Here is a 17607-nt window from a genome sequence, read left to right as displayed (position 1 = left end):
ACACGCTCAATTATCTGCAATGTGGCAGAATGGATGAGTCCCAACATTATATCTATAGATAAACAACAATAATTTCCTAGTTCCTTTTAAAAAAAAAAACATTAACAAAAAAAATAAAGGGAAAAAGTTTCTACCGGAGAGTTGCTCTATGCCAAAGACATAGGAGGCTGTGCAATAACCATCATGCCCCCTCTTAGTGGCGTGCACCTCTATATTTGAGTGCAAGGGTTGCTCTCGAACAGAAAAGACTTGCCCAAGAATAAAATATAATAAAGGAAAGAAAGAATGCTACATGCTTATGTGTAGACATAGCAGCCTAAAATAAAATAAATGGTTAAGTGTTTTCTGGGTAAGACACAGGGGCTACACCCAAATATAGAGGCATGTTGAAATAACCTAGAGGGGGGGTGAATAGGTTATACTAGTGGAAATTTTAACTCTTTTCGATGTATAGGTCCCAAGTGTGATTGCAAATTAAAAACGATGCGGAATAAGTAAAATATGCACAATCACACAATACAAGATTTATAGCGATTCGACTCAATCCGAGTCTAGTCCACTCCCTACAAGAATCCTCCTGTAAGGTCCTGTAACGTATTCCATTAGTTCTCCCTTTCAGTACGGTAGGTAGGGAAGAAAACTTTTACAATCTTTTTCACGGATAAGAGTATCCTTACAAATCCCCTTTACAGGCAGAGAGACACCTTTACAATCTCCTTTGCAGGTAGAGAGGCACCTTACAATCTCCTTTAAAGTAGAGAGGCACCTTATACTCTTTCAAGGATAAGAGGATCCTTGCAATCTCTTAAATATAAGAGGGTCCTTACACAAGCCTAAGTATAGTCTAAACTTAATGTAAAATAGAAAATGGAGAAGTGGAATAAAAGAGAATTACCTCTGGTGTGGTGCAAATGAAATATGCAATGATAATAGAATGAATGCACCTTTTGAAGTCTTCTTGATGCTTTTAATGTAAATGCCAATATGTAGATGAAGACTTGTAGATGGTCTTGAGTTCCTCTTGAATGTAAAATAAATAACTTGAACTCAAGAGATGGTGTAGACCAATTCTCACTTCTAATACTCAAATAATGCTTCTCTAAAGTTGGGATTAATTTTTTAATTAATGAGTATCATTAGAGCTATTTATAGGTGAGATTAGGAGAGCATTATAGGCAGGAAATCAGGCTCTAACGGTCGTATTCAGGGACCACCGGTCGACCGCCATCGGTAGTTGATCAACGAGAAAGAGCCGTTATAACAAAATATAGCCGTTGGGGCACTTCTAGGGAGTCACCGGTTGACCGAGACCTTTTACCGGTCGACCGTCTATGGTCTCAGACAGTTCCAGTCGACCGCCAACATGACAGACTCTGTTTTGACAAAACGTTGTCATACTGATAAGTCGTTAGTGTTTTGATCATAACTTTCTGATCCGACCTCGGAATGACCTAAAATCAGTTGCGTTGAAATCATGACTCGATTTCCTACAACTTCTATGAAGGTTTTATCTCCTGATAATGATCCTAAGATTATATAAAATACCCTTAATTTAGGTTAATGTGTTTTTCACATAATTTCACTAGAATACATTTTTCCTAATATGTTTATCACCACTTAGAGACTCTCCATACTTGGTCAAGGTATGCTCTATGGTCATTCTAGTATGATGCAATGCACATGCATGTGGTGAGTGAACATATATATGTGAAAGTTTCAATTTACATTAAAAAGGACCAATCTATCCTAATGGTGTTCTTTTTCACTTGAACCTTCCACTCTTTGGCACTTCATCTTCTTTTTTCTTCTTGTTTGCAATTCCATGTCTTTGAGCTTCATGTCTTGACATCTTGAAGCTTAAATTCGTATGATATCTTCTTCAAGCATTGATGCCAACTTGTTGATACTCTTCATTTGATGACTTCAATCTTCATTTCCTCCTTTCATTCACCAAATTCGATCTTTGATATAAAGTCTCTACAAAACAATACTTGAAGGAAAATTGTGAAATACCTTCATATGTTTGTTATCATCAAAATCAACTATAGGAGTGTGGGCATATCCCTAACACATGTGTCCAGGAGGGGCGTAGGATTCATTTCAGCCCCTCTGTGTCAGGGCATATATAGCCCCAGTTCCCCACCCATAAAACTTTGTTCCAAAATAAATTCACAAAACTGTGTAATTAATGAAGGAGGATCAACTCAATTACCTAAGCCTTGTACCAGCTTTTGTAATACATGCAGACTACGAAGTGGACAAAATGTAAAAGAGTCCATTGGGGGGGGGGGGTACCCTAGGAACAATGTCATATCTATAAATCACCCTGTAATACCTCTTAGAATACCCATTCAATTGTTCTTCCATGGCATCCCTAGATTTCCTATCTCCAACCCTAGGTTGTCCAAAGGTATAAACCCTAAACAATCTATCTAAGATAGAATTTTCTGGTGATACACAAATATAGCAGGGAAAAAAATTGCAGGTACACCGTCTAAGCGATGCCCAATCACTAATATCTTGGCATTTGAGTTCTGTTCCAACAATTTTCTTAGCTTCTCCCTTGTGGCATAATATGCTAACACCTTATCTCCTGCGTTCTCCTTTGGCCAATTTGTTTAAACATCTTTTACATCCTTTAATTTGAAAGCCAAGAGCCTTCATGAATCTTACATGGATCTTCTCAATTTCGCCTAAAGTGGGCCATGAAAGGTCAATATTGGTGGCCCAATCCTGTAAATTGAACAGTTTCGTGCCACATAATGCAACAACAATCATCTTGGCATTTTTCGACGTATCGTAGAATATAAAAGCTTGGGTATCATTTCTTTGTAAAGACTCTCCAAGAAATTATTCACTTTTTATTAATGAATACCCTAGAATTTGTTTACTTTTTTGGTAAATCTAAATTTATTCATTAGAACATGAACAACACATGGTTGTTGAGCAAGAAAGCTCCACCAAGCATGGAAACAACCCCAAAGGGTCAAAAGTAATAGATGACCTCACCATTCCAGAAGTTATAGAATCCCACTAAATGCATCTGCAATCATAAAATCAGAATTAGAACGATTATGTAGAGCACTTAAATTCGTATTGATGTGTGTGTATGAGAGAGAGAGAGAGAGAGAGAGAGAGAGAGAGAGAGAGAGAGAGAGAGAGAGGACTTAACTACCATTTCTAGAGTTAATATAAATGACCACCCAACCAAAACGCCTTCTAAGATTGTGAAACAAAGATACATAAAATATACCTTCCAGTAGTTTGTGACAATATATTTCACATATGCTTGATTCTCATGAGCTACCCTAGAAACCATCAGAAGCCATCATGCAAAGATCCAATGGATTGATAAATATGGCATGGATTGGACTCTTAATCAATAGAATACTAGATAAGTAAGGGTTCTGTAGAGATTTTTGATCATCTATTAACGCAATTGTCGACTAGTAATCGGAGGATTTCAGCCTCCAAATCTTTAGTGACCCTTCACAAAGAAACACAATCTTCTCTTTTTTTTTATTTTTTTGGTCAAAAGGACAGATATCATTAATCAAAAGCGTCCAAGGAGAATCTCTTGGTTTCAACAAAACTTGTATTTACAATAAAAGGGTGGCAGATCAATCCACCAAGTACGAGATAGCCTTCATCTGAAGCATCCAGAAGCTAAGAATTTGGCATAGATGTTGCATGAATTGGTTCGGTCCACTCTCAAGTCTAAGGATATGCTAACCCAACCCATTGTGGTTTAGGGTTTTAGGTTTTGGGTGCATGACAAAATTATAAATACTAGGTTCTAGGTCCCTATAGCCATTATTCATTCTTTCCCACTTTATCACTAAAGTGAGAGAACCAAGGAGGTCTAAGGGGCTATAGAAGACCCATAACTAAGAGAGAAAAACTGTCAAGAATGGTATCTATCGTCTTCAGCACACTAGGTGAAAGGTACAAATCAATCATTTATGTTTTGATTCGATCATTTATGTTTTGGTTCGACCTTGTGTTCTAGTTGTCTGTATGAGAACCTATTAGGGTCTGTTGTGAAACCCTAAATAGTCTAACACAAGGTTTGTGCCTTTTTTAGGAAGATGACGGATTTGGGATAATAAATGAAATCTAGATCTACCAATAGCATCCCACATGACATCACTATCAACAAACCTCAGATGATCGATGGTCCATAACAAATGACACAAGGGGCAAGCAACCTTCTTCCCAAGGCATCAACTGTCACATTAGCTTGAAAAATGTTATGGAAATTTTCCAAGAGATCCCCTAATTTTTTTGGGTCCTCAATATAGTCAATAGAGGCGAAAACATAAATCATATTTTATTTAAACAGTGATGAAATACAAGACGACATCAACTACATTTCAAACTGCAACAATACTCATTTTCTAGATATAAGTTTTCTTTATCAGAAAAAAAAGAAAAAAAAAAATTTGAAATTCAAATATTGTCCTCCACCATTATTTCTATTTTCCCAAGCCTTTTGCCGTTCACATAATCCCTAGGATCGTGTGAGGAAAATCCTGGTATGAGGAGCCCAAACAGCCTTGCCCCAATAGGGATGTTATCCTCCTTAAAGTCTTTTCCATGTTGGATGCCAGCAAACAGACCCCTAAACAAGTCCAACCATGCATTAATGTGCTAGGAAGGAAAGTACAATGGATTGAAGTATTTCTTGTCTGGTTCTTCCTTTAAGATTTGTTAAACATAATACAAACATTATTAGCAAAAAAAATAAAATAAAAGGAAAGAAAAAAGAAAATTACCCGTTAGTGTGTGCCAACACCTAGATATAATGGCCTAAAATAGAATAAATGGGCAAGTATTTTCTAGTGAGACATAAGGGCTACGCCTAGACATAGGAATGCATCCCCAGGAGGGGCACAGGGGTTATTTCCTGTCCCACTTGTCTAAGCATAGCCCCTGTGTCTCACTCAAAAAACTCTATTCCAAACTAAATTGATAAAACTATATAATTAACGAAGGAAGATCAACTCAATTACGTGAGCCTTATACCAGCTTTTGTAATAGATACAAACTCCGTAAGTGGGCAAAAGGTAAAAGAGCCCATTGAGGGGGTACCCTAGGAACAATGTCATATCTATAAACCACCCTGTAATACCCTGGAAGTCCCATTTAACTGTTTCTCCATGATATATCCAAATTTCCTAATCTTCAACCCTAGGCTGTCCAAAAGTATAAACCCCACATAATCTATCTAAGATGGAATTTTCCTAGTGGTACAAAAGTATAGCAGGGAAAAGAATTGCAAGTGCACCACCTAAGCTATGCCCAGTCACTAATATCTTGGCATTTGGGTTTTGTTTCAGCAATTGTCGTAGCTTCTCCTTTATGGTGTAATATGCTAACACCTTATCTCCTTTGTTCTCCTTTGGCCAACCTGTCCTTTGCATCCTTTGCATCCTTTTGAAAGCCAAGAGCATTCATGAAACCACCATACCTTTCCCATTTCATCCAAGTTGAGCCATGAAAAGTCAATATCGGTGGCCAATCCTATAAATTGAACAGTTTCGTGCCACGGAATGCGACAACAATCATCACGGCATTTTCTGGCTTGTCACAAAATATGAAAGCTTGGGTATCTTTTATTTGTAAAGACTCTTTATTCACATTTTTATTAAAAAGTATTGTAAAAACTTTTTTCTTAGCAAATCAAAATTTTATTCTTTTAAATGTGAAGAGCGCGCGGATCCTCAGTGGCTTCTTAATCGTTACACAGTGTAGCGTAGAACCAACGGTTGAGATAACCTTGAGCTGTACACTTAGATCTTGGGCTGCGTGTCTTTGGGCTTCTAGCCCTTAGATCAATGTTTCACTGCGTAGCATGCTCTAGAGAACCCCGATCCAAAGAACAAACAGTTGTTGAGCCAGAAGGATCCATCAACTCCAAAAGGACAAAAGTAAATATACAGGACCTCACCATTCCAGAAGTTATAGAATCCCACTAAATGCATCTGCATTTCAAAATAATATTAGAATTAGAACTATTGTAAGACACTCAATTTCCTATTGATGAGAGAGAGAGAAAGAGAGGGGGTACTTACCACCATTAATTTCTAGAGTTAATAAATGATCACCCCAACCAAAAGGCCTTTTAAGATATGAGAGACAAAGATATATAAAAATTCCAGTAGCTGGTGACAACGTTTTTCACATATTCTGGATTCTCATAAGCTACCTTAGAAGCCATCATGCAAAGATCCAATGGATTGATGAATTTTATGGCATGGATCGGAATCTTAATCAATAGAAGACTGGATAAGTAAGAGTTTCGTAGAGATTTTCGATCATCTATTAACGCAATTATCGACTGATAACCAGCGGATTTCGACTTTGGAATCTTTAGTGACCCTTCACAAAGAAACACACATCAATAAAATGAAAATTTGGAAACAAAATTTTTAGCCAAAGGAAAGTAAATTACTCCAATGAACGAACAAAAAAAAAAAAAAAAGGTTCTTATTCAATCTTGGTATGACCTAATTCATGCAATTGTGGGGTCAATGTGGATCCGTTTTGACAAAAAGAGAGAACAATTCACAAGACTTCAACACAGTGAGAGAGAGAGTTCAACACAGTCCACAAATGCACACACACGACAAATGCACACACACCAGAGAGAGAGAGAGAGAGAGAGAGAGTTGAAAACAAAAGTTCACAAATGCTCATGCATGAAGTTGCTTGAGATTGGGGGCTGGTCTGTTTCTGAAATTTACAAGCTCTGATGCAGAATCACTTGGAATGATAAAGAAGTATGGTAGAGTGAAGACCTGTAATAATGCGAATAGGCAACCCAAAGATGCCACCATTAAGGACAAACAGATTCAAGGTGAACTCTATGATCAAACCAAATAAAGCTGCTGGTCCACTCAGCCATATCATTACCCTCTGGAGGATTAAAGTGATAAGTTTTATCAAGTTGTCCAAGAAGCTCTCAGGCTTGGTCTCCTGAGGACCACATTCTACAATACCCGAGCCCTCGAAGCTTCTACCAAACACTAAGAAATCGGCATAGATGTTCTGTGCCCTGTTAAGAAAACGGAAGTGGAAGAGGAAAAGGATGAGCATAGCATCAAAACATCATAAACCAGGTCGTCTGCTGCCCATTCAAGGGATGAAGGAAGACCGTTCAGTGCTGCTACCACCGGAAGACAGTCGAGTAAAAAATGAATCGTTTGATGTGTAGGTTGCGAGCAAGAAGGACCCCGTCGCGGATGGCTTCTACCTCCATTGATGATGCAGAATACGCAGTTCATGATTTGCACTTTGCTACAAAGAAGATGCTCCCTGGATCCCAAATATTGACTCCTCTTCCTGTCAAGATTGAGGATGAACACCAAGCCCCATCAGTGAAGATGAGGAAGTGGTTGTGGAGGTTGTGGTGACTTGATGAGATGGGAAGATGTTGAACACTGATCTGTGGATTTGTGGTAGAGCACAGGGCTTGGTTATACCAGCATCTTTGAATCAAGAATGAATGAAAATTATCCATTCTTGGATGCAATAACCTTGAAATTCAGATACATCAAGCCTTAGGGGTGAGGCTCTCCAACATTCTGCAGCATGGCTGCACTTAAACAAGGCATGATCAATAGACTCGTCTGCTGCATGGCAGATTGGATAAGTGGGGCTTTCTCTGATTTGCCTGTCAAAGAGTAGTTTGTTGACTGCGAAGGCATTATGGCCACATCTCCATAGAAATAATCTAATTTTTCGTGCCACTTCCATTTTCCCCAAATATTGGAACAAAATTTATCCGGACAAGAAGGCAAGGGAATGGAGGAAATATCATTGTCTGTTGATAGACATATAAAATAAGCTGATCTCACCGTGAATGCACCATTCTTTGAAGGGATCCCGAGCAAACTGTCTTCCCGTTGTGGGGAGAGGACTGAGATGCGTTGGATAGCTTCCACCTCGATATGGCTGAAAATGTCTTTAAGGAAGTTATCTTTCCACTGGCTAAACCTCCAATCAATAAGTTGATTCACATGGTACTGCTCTAAATGGGGGGAGAGAGCTGGTGATACAGCCGTGGGTAATGTCGGAACCCATGGGTCATGGAAGATGTCGGTGTTCATACCATTTCCAATCCCTTCCTGTGAGAATGCTCTTCCAGCCCCATGAACTACTTTTAGCTTGGGCAACCTCAAGGAAATTATAATTTTAGAAATATTTATATTTGAGGGCCTTGACCCAAAGGCTCTGAGGCTGATATAGAATTCTCCAACATTGATGAGCCAAGAGAGCTTTGTTAAAGGAGTTGAAGTCCCTAAAACCAAGACCCCCTGATGAGGGTGTTTCTTCCCAACCACGGCACGAGCAGGGATCGTCCTGACCAATGCTGCACCTTGGCCCTCCATCAGGCCGTGCTATTGCCTCGGCCCTCCATCAGGTCGTGCTGCCACCTCGGCCCTCATCAGACTGTGCTACCACCTCGGCATCTCATCATGCCATACTACCACCTCAATCCTCCATCAGGCCGTGCTACCACCTCAGCATCTCATCAGGCCGTGCTGCCACCTTGGCCCTCCAACAGGCCGTGCCACCACCTCGGCCCTCCATTAGGCCCTGCTGCCACCTCGGCCCTCCATTAGGCCCTACTGCCACCTCGGCATCTCATCAGGCCGTGCTTCCACTTCGGCCCTCAATCAGGCAGTGCTGCTATCTTAGCCCTCCATCAGGTCGTGTCGCCACCTCCCCCTCCGTCAGGCCATGCTACTGCCTCGGCCCTCCATCAGGCAGTGCTGCCACCTCGGTCGTCAATCAAGCCATGCTGCCACCTCGGTCGTCAATCAAGCCATGCTTCCACCTCAGCCCTCCATCAGGCAATGCTACTGCCTCGGCCCTCCATCAGGTCATGCCGCCACCTAGGCCCTCCATCAGGCCGTGCTGCCACCTCGGCATCTCATCAAGCCGTGCCTCCACCTCGACCCTCCATCAAGCTATGCTACTGCCTCGGCCATATCTCACAGCCCTCCATCAGGCCGTGCTGCCACCTCGACCCTCCATCAGGCCGTGCTACCAGTCACCTTGGCTCGGCACAGTCAAGTAAGGCACCCAGAAACGTGCACTCATCTACTCCTACATTCAAGGGACGCGATCCCTAATCACGGGGGCAAGACTCTATCCACTACACGTCATCAAAGGTGTCCACCCCTCTCACGACTTGCACCTCCGAGATCAATGGAGAATATTCTCAGAATATGCCTTGGAACCCGAAATATTCTCAGAATATGCCTTGGAACCCGAAATATTCCCAGAATCATGGAGCCACTCCCCTCAAGGACTCTACGCCTGAACAGGACTCTGCACAAACGCCCTTCCTTCTCTCTCCATCAGCAGCCTATAAAGACCAAGGTAAGCCTCCATCATACAGGATCGATCAATCACTCCTTGTATTGGAAAAACTCTCTTGAGCATCTGCTGTGGAAAGATCTGACTTAGGAATCGAAGAGTCCTCCGTTGGGTCAGCCCGGCTCTCCCCTGTCATCTCTTTTGTGCAAGTTGGCCAAAGCACCAAGAATTGCAGGGAAGATCATCCGGTCAATTTTTGCCGCATCACCCCCAAACTTCTTACTTGTGCAAACCTTACTTCATTTCACCCAAGGAATTCCCTGACCTTGGTTGTTTTTCCACCAAAATATTTGGATCATACAGTTGAGTTTCTTACAGAGCTCTTTTAATAGTAGGAAGATTAACATGGCATAGATGGGTATGCTTGTGGCCACCACTTTGATCATAATTTCCTTCCCGGCAATTGAGAGTAGTTTGTCACGCCATCCGGATAACTTGGACTGAACTCTCTCAAATATGTAAGAAAATATTTGGCATTTTGATTTCCCAAAAGTCGATGTGAGGCCCAAATAAATTCCATGGGACGTCACTTCCTTAATATGAAGGACGGAAGAAGCTAAACAATGGACCTGATGTGGTGTTCTAGAGCGAAGATAACACTTGATTTTTCCACATTAAGTTGTTGCCCTGAAACTCGACCATAGTCATGGAAAATCTTGACTATAGTCTCACATTCAGTCCCATTTGCTTGCGAGAATATCATGCAGTCGTTGGCAAACAATTGGTGGTGGATGGAAGGACCCCCTTTGCTAATGCGGATGCCTGACAGTGTTCCAGTACGGACAATATGATTGAATTGGCTCGATAGGGCTCCTTGACAAAGGATGAGCCTCGCCAGGGAGTGATTTATCCAATGATCTCACCATTTATTTTGATATGGTTCTCGATCGTAGTGACACACTGCATAATCCAGTGTACACATTGACCTGCAAAACCCAGTTTTAGGAGGAGATTTTTTTAAGAAAATTCTTTTCCACTCTATCATAAGCTTTACATAGGTCAAGCTTTACATAAATCCTTTTTTGCTCTTTGACCTCTTCAAATGATTTAGGACCTCGTGGGCAATGTAAATTTTGTCCAAAATGGAATGCCCTGAAACGAAGGAGCTCTGAGTGGGACTGTTTAAGGATTGCATTTATGGTTTCAGTCTATTAGTCAAGCACTTTGCAATGACTTTGTAGATAACTGAGCATAAGATTATGGAGTGTAGATGTCCCATTTCAGTTGGATTCTTCCTCTTGGAATTAAACTCAATGATGTTTTATTGAAAGCACAAAGCATATAACCATCTGAAAATAAATGCTTGAAAAAAAAAATGGGGGATAAATTTTTCCTAAAAGCATCGCTCTATCTAGCTCGTGTAAAAACATTATTTGTATAAGAGAAAATTGCATTGCCACCCCCTGAACTTCGGTCGTTATTCAACGCCACCCCCTGTACTTTTCGAAACGTCAAAGCCACCCCCTAAAAATTCAAAAAATTTCAAATCGGTCCCTGCCGTTAGCCGATCGTGAGAAATGAATGAAAACCGGTTAGTTTTTTTCGAATATACCCAAAATACCCCCACCCTGAGTGAGAGGACAATATTGCCCTCTCCTTTATTTCCTATCTTCTAAACCCATACCCTCATCACATATCGCCTCTCTCATCTCTCATCTCACTGCTCACTCCTCTCACTCACTCGGCCGGACAAGAAGACGAAGACCCACCTGCAACGCGATTCTCCCCTCCTCCGGCGTGCGATTCTCCCCTCCTCCGGCATGCGATTATACCCTCCTACGGCGTGCGATTCTGCCCTCCTCCGGCGTGCGATTCTACCCTCCTACGGCGTCCGATTGTACCCTCCTCCGGCGTGCGATTCTACCCTCCTCCGGCGTGCGATTCTACCCTCCTCCGGCGTGCGATTCTACCCTCCTACGGCGTCCCATTCTACCCTCCTCCGGCGTCCCATTCTCCCCTCCTCCGGCGTCCGAACCTCTATCCCAAGGTATGTAGGGTTCGGTTTCTTCTTCTTCCTTTCTAATTTAGGGTTCTTCTTGTCAAGTTAATATACCATTGTACAGTTTTGAAGGTTGAAGCCCCTTGGTGACATTGAAGAATTTTAGTACATGGTACCATTGATCACATCTCTTAAGCCTGTGAACTGCCACAGTATCAGCTATAAGCTCATGTGAGCACCTCCCATTAATCCCTGGATAATCATACATCGTTGGCTTATTCGAACCTGTTCTTAGCCTTCTTCCCCATCTTCAACCATTTTCCAACCAATTTATCCTCAAGTCCATGTGTTTGATTAGCAGGAATGCTTGACTCTGCATTCCACTAGATGAGATCCCAAGACAATAGAGAACCCCATGCCCGACATGTATTCGACGAATGGATTATGGCTATGGCAAGTGATTACTAAACCATAATACAAAAAGCCTATTTCCCATGATATGCCTACAGAATGAGAAGTTTGTTATCACTGGAAATATAATAACTGAAGCCCAATCATTTGAACATATTTTAGTTTGTTTTTCTGAAGCATTTTTGATAGTAAAAGAGAAATTTATCAACAAAATGGGAGAAACTCAAATCACACATCAAGAAAAAAGTTTGTAAGACGCCAAGATCACAAACTAGAAGGGTTTCTTCCAAATCTCCCTCTATTTGGAAAATAGCCAAAAAAAGTAGGTTTTAACAATATTGTCATTGGCATGGACTTCTTTTAGACTTTAAATTAGCGTACTACCATTATGTTAGTAAAATTACCTGATGTTGAAGTATAAGACCATTGTTGTTGAGATGGGTTGTCATTTTTGCTCACCCAAATGATCAAAGTCTTCGCACAATGAGACTCTGATCAGTGATTGTTTTATCTTAGAGCTAAAATGAAAGCATCCCCAATTGTAATTCAAGCAGCCAGTTGGTTAATTCACAAGCCAAGTAAAATTACTATCACTTTTGCCATCATAGTAAAATCTGCTTTGTCATTTAATTTGTTCTGTTTCCAATAGCTTGACTGCTAATGAATATGGTTGTTTCTGTTGCTTTGTAGAGCTTTGAAGAGGCTGGTCAAGTTACATTGTAAGTTTCAGGGTTTTCTTTGAGGAAATATCTATGACTTGTGTTCCCTGTGTTTGAGCGTTTCTCATAATCTTGATGCTAAGTAATAATAATCCACGTTTACCATGTTTAATTTGCAGATAACCGATGTCTACTACGAGTGTCAATGACAGCAGTCAAAGTGGGTTAAGGTTTGTGAATGTTAGATGCAAATGTCCTGAACCCAAAAGGGCATTGGTGCGAATTTCAGAGTCTAGTTCGCACCCAAATATGTTGTACTACTGTTGCCCTGAAGCACCAAGAGGTTGTCGATACTTCTCATGGTGTGAACCTATAGCTGCACCAAGACTTTTGTCATCCCCTGCAACTAATTTAGAAGCAGTTGTTGGTGAAAGAATCCAAAGTCAACAGATGAAAGAAGATATTCGTGGCTTGAAGAAAAGAATTAAGTATTTAGAGAAAGCGTATAGAACGATGAAAATTGTAATTGGTGTGCTTGTGGTGGTGTGTTTAGTGCTATGTGTTAAAAAATGACTTTACAAGCATTAATATGAAGTTGTGTCAAGTATGTAAGAATCTGAACTAAATGAAATCGTTCATTCTCACTGTTCTTATGACTAAGTTATTGATTAATCATGACCCTCAAAATTGAATGGGTATCATTTTGATGGAGAGAGTGCTAACATTGTGATAAGTTTCGACAGCAAACGGGCAGCATTTTGACTGTAAACGGACAGCATTTTGGCTATAAAATGACATTTAATACCTGTAAATATCATATAAAAAAATCCAAACATATCCCTGAAGCACCAAGAGGTTCAAATTCCTGTTTTCATCACAATATAAACCATATAAAAAAAATCCAAAACATATCCCTGCAGCACCAAGAGGTTCAAATTCCTGTTTTCATCATAATATATACCATACAAAAAAAATCCAAAACATATCCCTGCAGCACCAAGAGGTTCAAATTCCTTTTTCATCACAATATAAACCATACAAAAAAAATCCAAAACATATCCTTGCAGCACCAAGAGGTTCAAATTCCTGTTTTCATCACAATATAAACCATACAAAAAAAATCCAAAACATATCCCTGCAGCACCAAGAGGTTCAAATTCCTGTTTTCATCATAATCTATACCATACAAAAAAAATCCAAAACATATCCCTGCAGCACCAAGAGGTTCAAATTTCTGTTTTCATCACAACTTATACCATACACAACAACAAATAGTGTGAAATAGAAATAGATCTTAACACAAAACCAAACTCATCAAAAACATCCAAAACCATACACTGATGGATCCAACTGTCTTAAGGTCATAAAAAGTAAATTTATACAATATTGTTCTCTTGCTCTAAATTGAAACATCCAGATTGCCATTACTTCATTTATTCTCCCTCTCCCTTGCTATCCTCTTTGCTCGATTGGTCTTTTGCTTGGTCAATACCTTGTCTTGTAAACATCCCACTGTGCTAGACATAGATGCTTGTGATCTAGTTAGTCGTTGAGATGTGTTGATTCCATCTTCACTCTCTCCTTTATGTTTCTCCTACACAACAACAAATAAGCATGAGATTTTTATTAAACAAGTTTCAACTAAATAAATAAAGTGAATTGCATTTACCTTTATATTCTTCTTTTTACTAGTACATCCATCCTGCTTAGCATCTCCAGCCCTCAGGCATGTCCTCCTATTGTGTCCTTCCTTCTTGCAGATGTCACACCTAATTGATGATTATCTCTTCCTGAAATCTGAAGGAAGTGCTTCTCCTGCTTCTCTTTTCCTGATTTTGTGAGGTCTACCTGGTAACCTCTTCAGACTTGGTGGTAGTACTCTCTCATTAGGAGCATCATCCTTCAATACTGCCAAATCTGGAAGTGGATGGATCATCTCTTTGTATGTATCCAAGTATTTTCCAATACTGAAAAATGGATCACAATAGTTGACCAACTCTCCCCTTATGTATGATATAGAAGCTGCAGCATGGAGACAAGGTATACCAGTGCCTTCCCAAACTCTACAATCACACATGTAATGGTTCAAATTAACCACAAATCTGTTGTCAAATCTGTCTAAGACCTCAAATTGACCTTCACCTGCCGGTTGACACCTGCAATGCCTTGCTTCTTGCTGAACCTTGTTCAACTTCACCATAACCTTTGGTGTTACTTTACCCTCCCACATGGTTGCCTTCTCATACCTTCTATGCAGCCTACCCATTATTTTCACCCTTAGGTGATCAACCAATGTGAGAATGGGTTTGCTCCTTAAGTCTCCAATCCATTGATTAAATGACTCAGTCATATTGTTCGTTATATGGTCACTTCTTGCTCCTACATCAAAGGCATGCCTTGACCACATCCTCGAGGGGGTTTCATTCAAATACATGTATGCATTTTCCTTAATCTCCTTGATGCTATTCATTTCCTTTTGAAACTGAAGTTCAGTTGAAGCTTGTGAGGCAGCCCAAAAATGTAGCCTCAATAGCATACCAGGGTGCTTTGCCTTCAGGTTTTGATATAGATGCCTACTGCAAATTCTTTGGTGAGCATAAAGGGAAGATTGTGGAAATCACAACTGACAGCCCCTATACAACACATATGTTCAAATGTTATGACATGTAAATGAGTAATTCAAAATACATATAAAAAATGAAAAAAATAAAAAAAGAGACAGAAAAGTATATGCCCCTATACCTTCTGTCTGTCTGACATGAATGTGAGTGACATATTATCACTGTCATCGAGTAGAGCATCTCGTAAATTATCCAAAAACCACGTCCATCTATCCTTACACTCAACTTCAACTACACCATATGCAATAGGAAAAATACCATTGTTCCCATCAACAGATATTGCACTCAACAGTACCCCTCCATACCGGCCCTTGAGGTGGCAGCCATCAAGACCAATGAACGGTCTACATCCTCTTAAGAAACCCTTCTTGCAAGCATCAAAACAGACAAACAATCTTTTAAAAATCGGATTATCTGACATACGGTTCCTGTTCTCAAACTGTAGCTTAAAAATACTCCCAACATCATTCTGAAGTACCAACCTACCATAAGCAGGTAGTTTTGCATATGATGTGGAATGGCTTCCTTCATTAATCTCTAGGGCAATCCTACGTGCCCTATACAGCTTGGTATAGTGGAACTGAAGACCGTATGTTTTCTGCATGTGATCAGCCATGGTCTCTATTTTCATTTCTGGTTGAACCTTCAGTTGTTGAAGAAGTTTCATTGCTATCCATCTAGATGTAGCAGACTTGTTCTTGGTTGCCTTAATACATGTATGAACTGGGTTATATGTCTTTACCATGTAGGTGATACCATCTGATATAGGTGAAGCATGTAATCTCCATGAACAATTTGGTGCTCTGCATATAACTGTAACTCTAGTTTGTTCATTTTTCAGTCTGATAATATCAAACCCCTCTTGTAGTATATACTCTCTCAAAGCTTCCCTGAAATGGTGCACATTTCCATATACATTACCTTCAGCAATCTTCACCTTGCTACCTTCACCCACATAGTTCTGTTCACCAAATTTGCCATAATACTCTCCAGATTCATATCCAGATAGGTCATCATCAATTGGATCCTCATCATTTTTCCCATACCCATCATTCTCTGTAGATTCAGAGTCATTCTGACCATCTTCTTTTTCACTTTCATCATCCCACTCGTCTTCGCTGCCAATTTTCCACTCTTCATCAGATCCAACCATAGAGTCATCCGAACATGCATTGCTGTTGCTAATAGCCCTGACAACCTCATCAGACACTCTCAGTCTCTTACCAGTAGCTTCACTTCTGCTACTAGCTCTTCCACTAGAAGTAGCAATGCTCACACACCTTGCAATGGTCTTGGTATCTTTACCTCCCCTAGCAGTAGCTGTAGCACAAGCAGTAGCACTTCCACTTCCACTACTATTAGCATCAGTAGTAGCCCTACACACAGCTATTTTTCCCTTGCTCTTATCAGGACCATCACCATATGGTTGTAGAGCCTGTTGACATTGTCCACTAGGTTCATCCTCAAGTTCACCATCTCTATCATTAACCAAACTGCTAGGGAATCGGTTAACTGTAAATTCATCGGTTGCAGACTTGCTGTGAACAATGTCATCCACATATATATTTATCATATCACAACTATGCAAGCCAAACAACTCATACACTGATGGATCATCTTTTACCTCCTTGATCTCATTGTTTGGTAGTATACACTTCGCTTGGAAAACTACATTATGACCCACAGGCACATGTGTGATGAGTTCATTGTAGATGTCATACACCATGTCCAAGTAGCCATATAAGTCTGGATCAACAATTTTAACTATAGTCTTCCCACTCCAATGGTATTCAATAGCACACTTAACATTCATTGCTAAACAAAAAAAAAAAATGTGAAAACAGAGAAAATTAGTAACATTACTTAATACTCATTAGAATGGTAAACTTTTCATAAAGATTTTAGATTCCATATACAAGTCAAAGCATTTATACATCCAAAAAAGAAATTTTCAAATCAAAATCAAGGACCAATCATAGCAATGCATAATACAGAGAACCTAATCATAGTAATTTTCAACTATCAACTATCAACTATTTTCCCATATATTTTCTCATAACAAAATAATCTGGTTAAATCATCAATCCACACTTAACATAAATAATTGATCTTTTCTAACTTTCTTGATGGATGAGGTTGTCATTATGCCCTCTCTATCCGGCCGTATAATAAGATAATATATCGTGTTCAAGAGAGGGAGAGAATATGTTTTACAGCAGCAACAGAACGTAAGTCGATAGAAATCGTGAACCTCTGATGCAGGAACTATAAAACCTCTAGATGATTGAAGACTAATTCACAGATGTGCTACTTGATCACACATTAAGCTGATATGAATGGGTCACATACTTGCCTTAAAGGTTAGAAGAAAGAGAAAAAAAGAGGGGGGGGGAACCAATGGAAGTTCCATTTGGTTCTAGGAAGACTACAACAAGAAATTATTACTTCTACTATGGTTTCCTATTGGATCAGGGTATTGTTAACCCTACTGGTAAGGTTCTTACACACTGAACAGTGTCAAGTTCCCTTGGTTGGTGCCAAAAAAATTCAGTTCTGATCATGCTACCTGGAGGGCATTCAGATAACCACA

The 17607-nt window shown here is 40.0% G+C and overlaps 1 protein-coding gene and 1 long non-coding RNA gene across 2 annotated transcripts; both read right to left on the bottom strand.

Annotated features, from left to right (window-relative positions):
• Nucleotides 1-5610: 5610 nt before the first annotated feature.
• On the bottom strand, nt 5611-6349 carry LOC122075887. Its single transcript, XR_006139374.1, has 3 exons — nt 6209-6349; nt 5951-5984; nt 5611-5630 (listed from the first exon to the last, which is right to left on the bottom strand). It is a non-coding gene; the product is annotated as an uncharacterized LOC122075887 (long non-coding RNA).
• A 7827-nt stretch (nt 6350-14176) lies between these two features.
• LOC122079142 lies at nt 14177-14866 on the bottom strand. Its single transcript, XM_042645402.1, has one exon. It carries the CDS (start codon nt 14864-14866, stop codon nt 14177-14179), a length of 690 nt encoding a protein of 229 aa, XP_042501336.1.
• Between the last annotated feature and the right edge of the window lie 2741 nt (nt 14867-17607).

The sequence above is a fragment of the Macadamia integrifolia genome, chromosome 1, assembly GCF_013358625.1.
Source record: "Macadamia integrifolia cultivar HAES 741 chromosome 1, SCU_Mint_v3, whole genome shotgun sequence".
Classification (NCBI taxonomy): domain Eukaryota; kingdom Viridiplantae; phylum Streptophyta; class Magnoliopsida; order Proteales; family Proteaceae; genus Macadamia; species Macadamia integrifolia.
The sequence above is the reverse complement of the archived record's forward strand: the minus strand, read 5'-3'. Positions and strand labels throughout refer to the sequence as shown.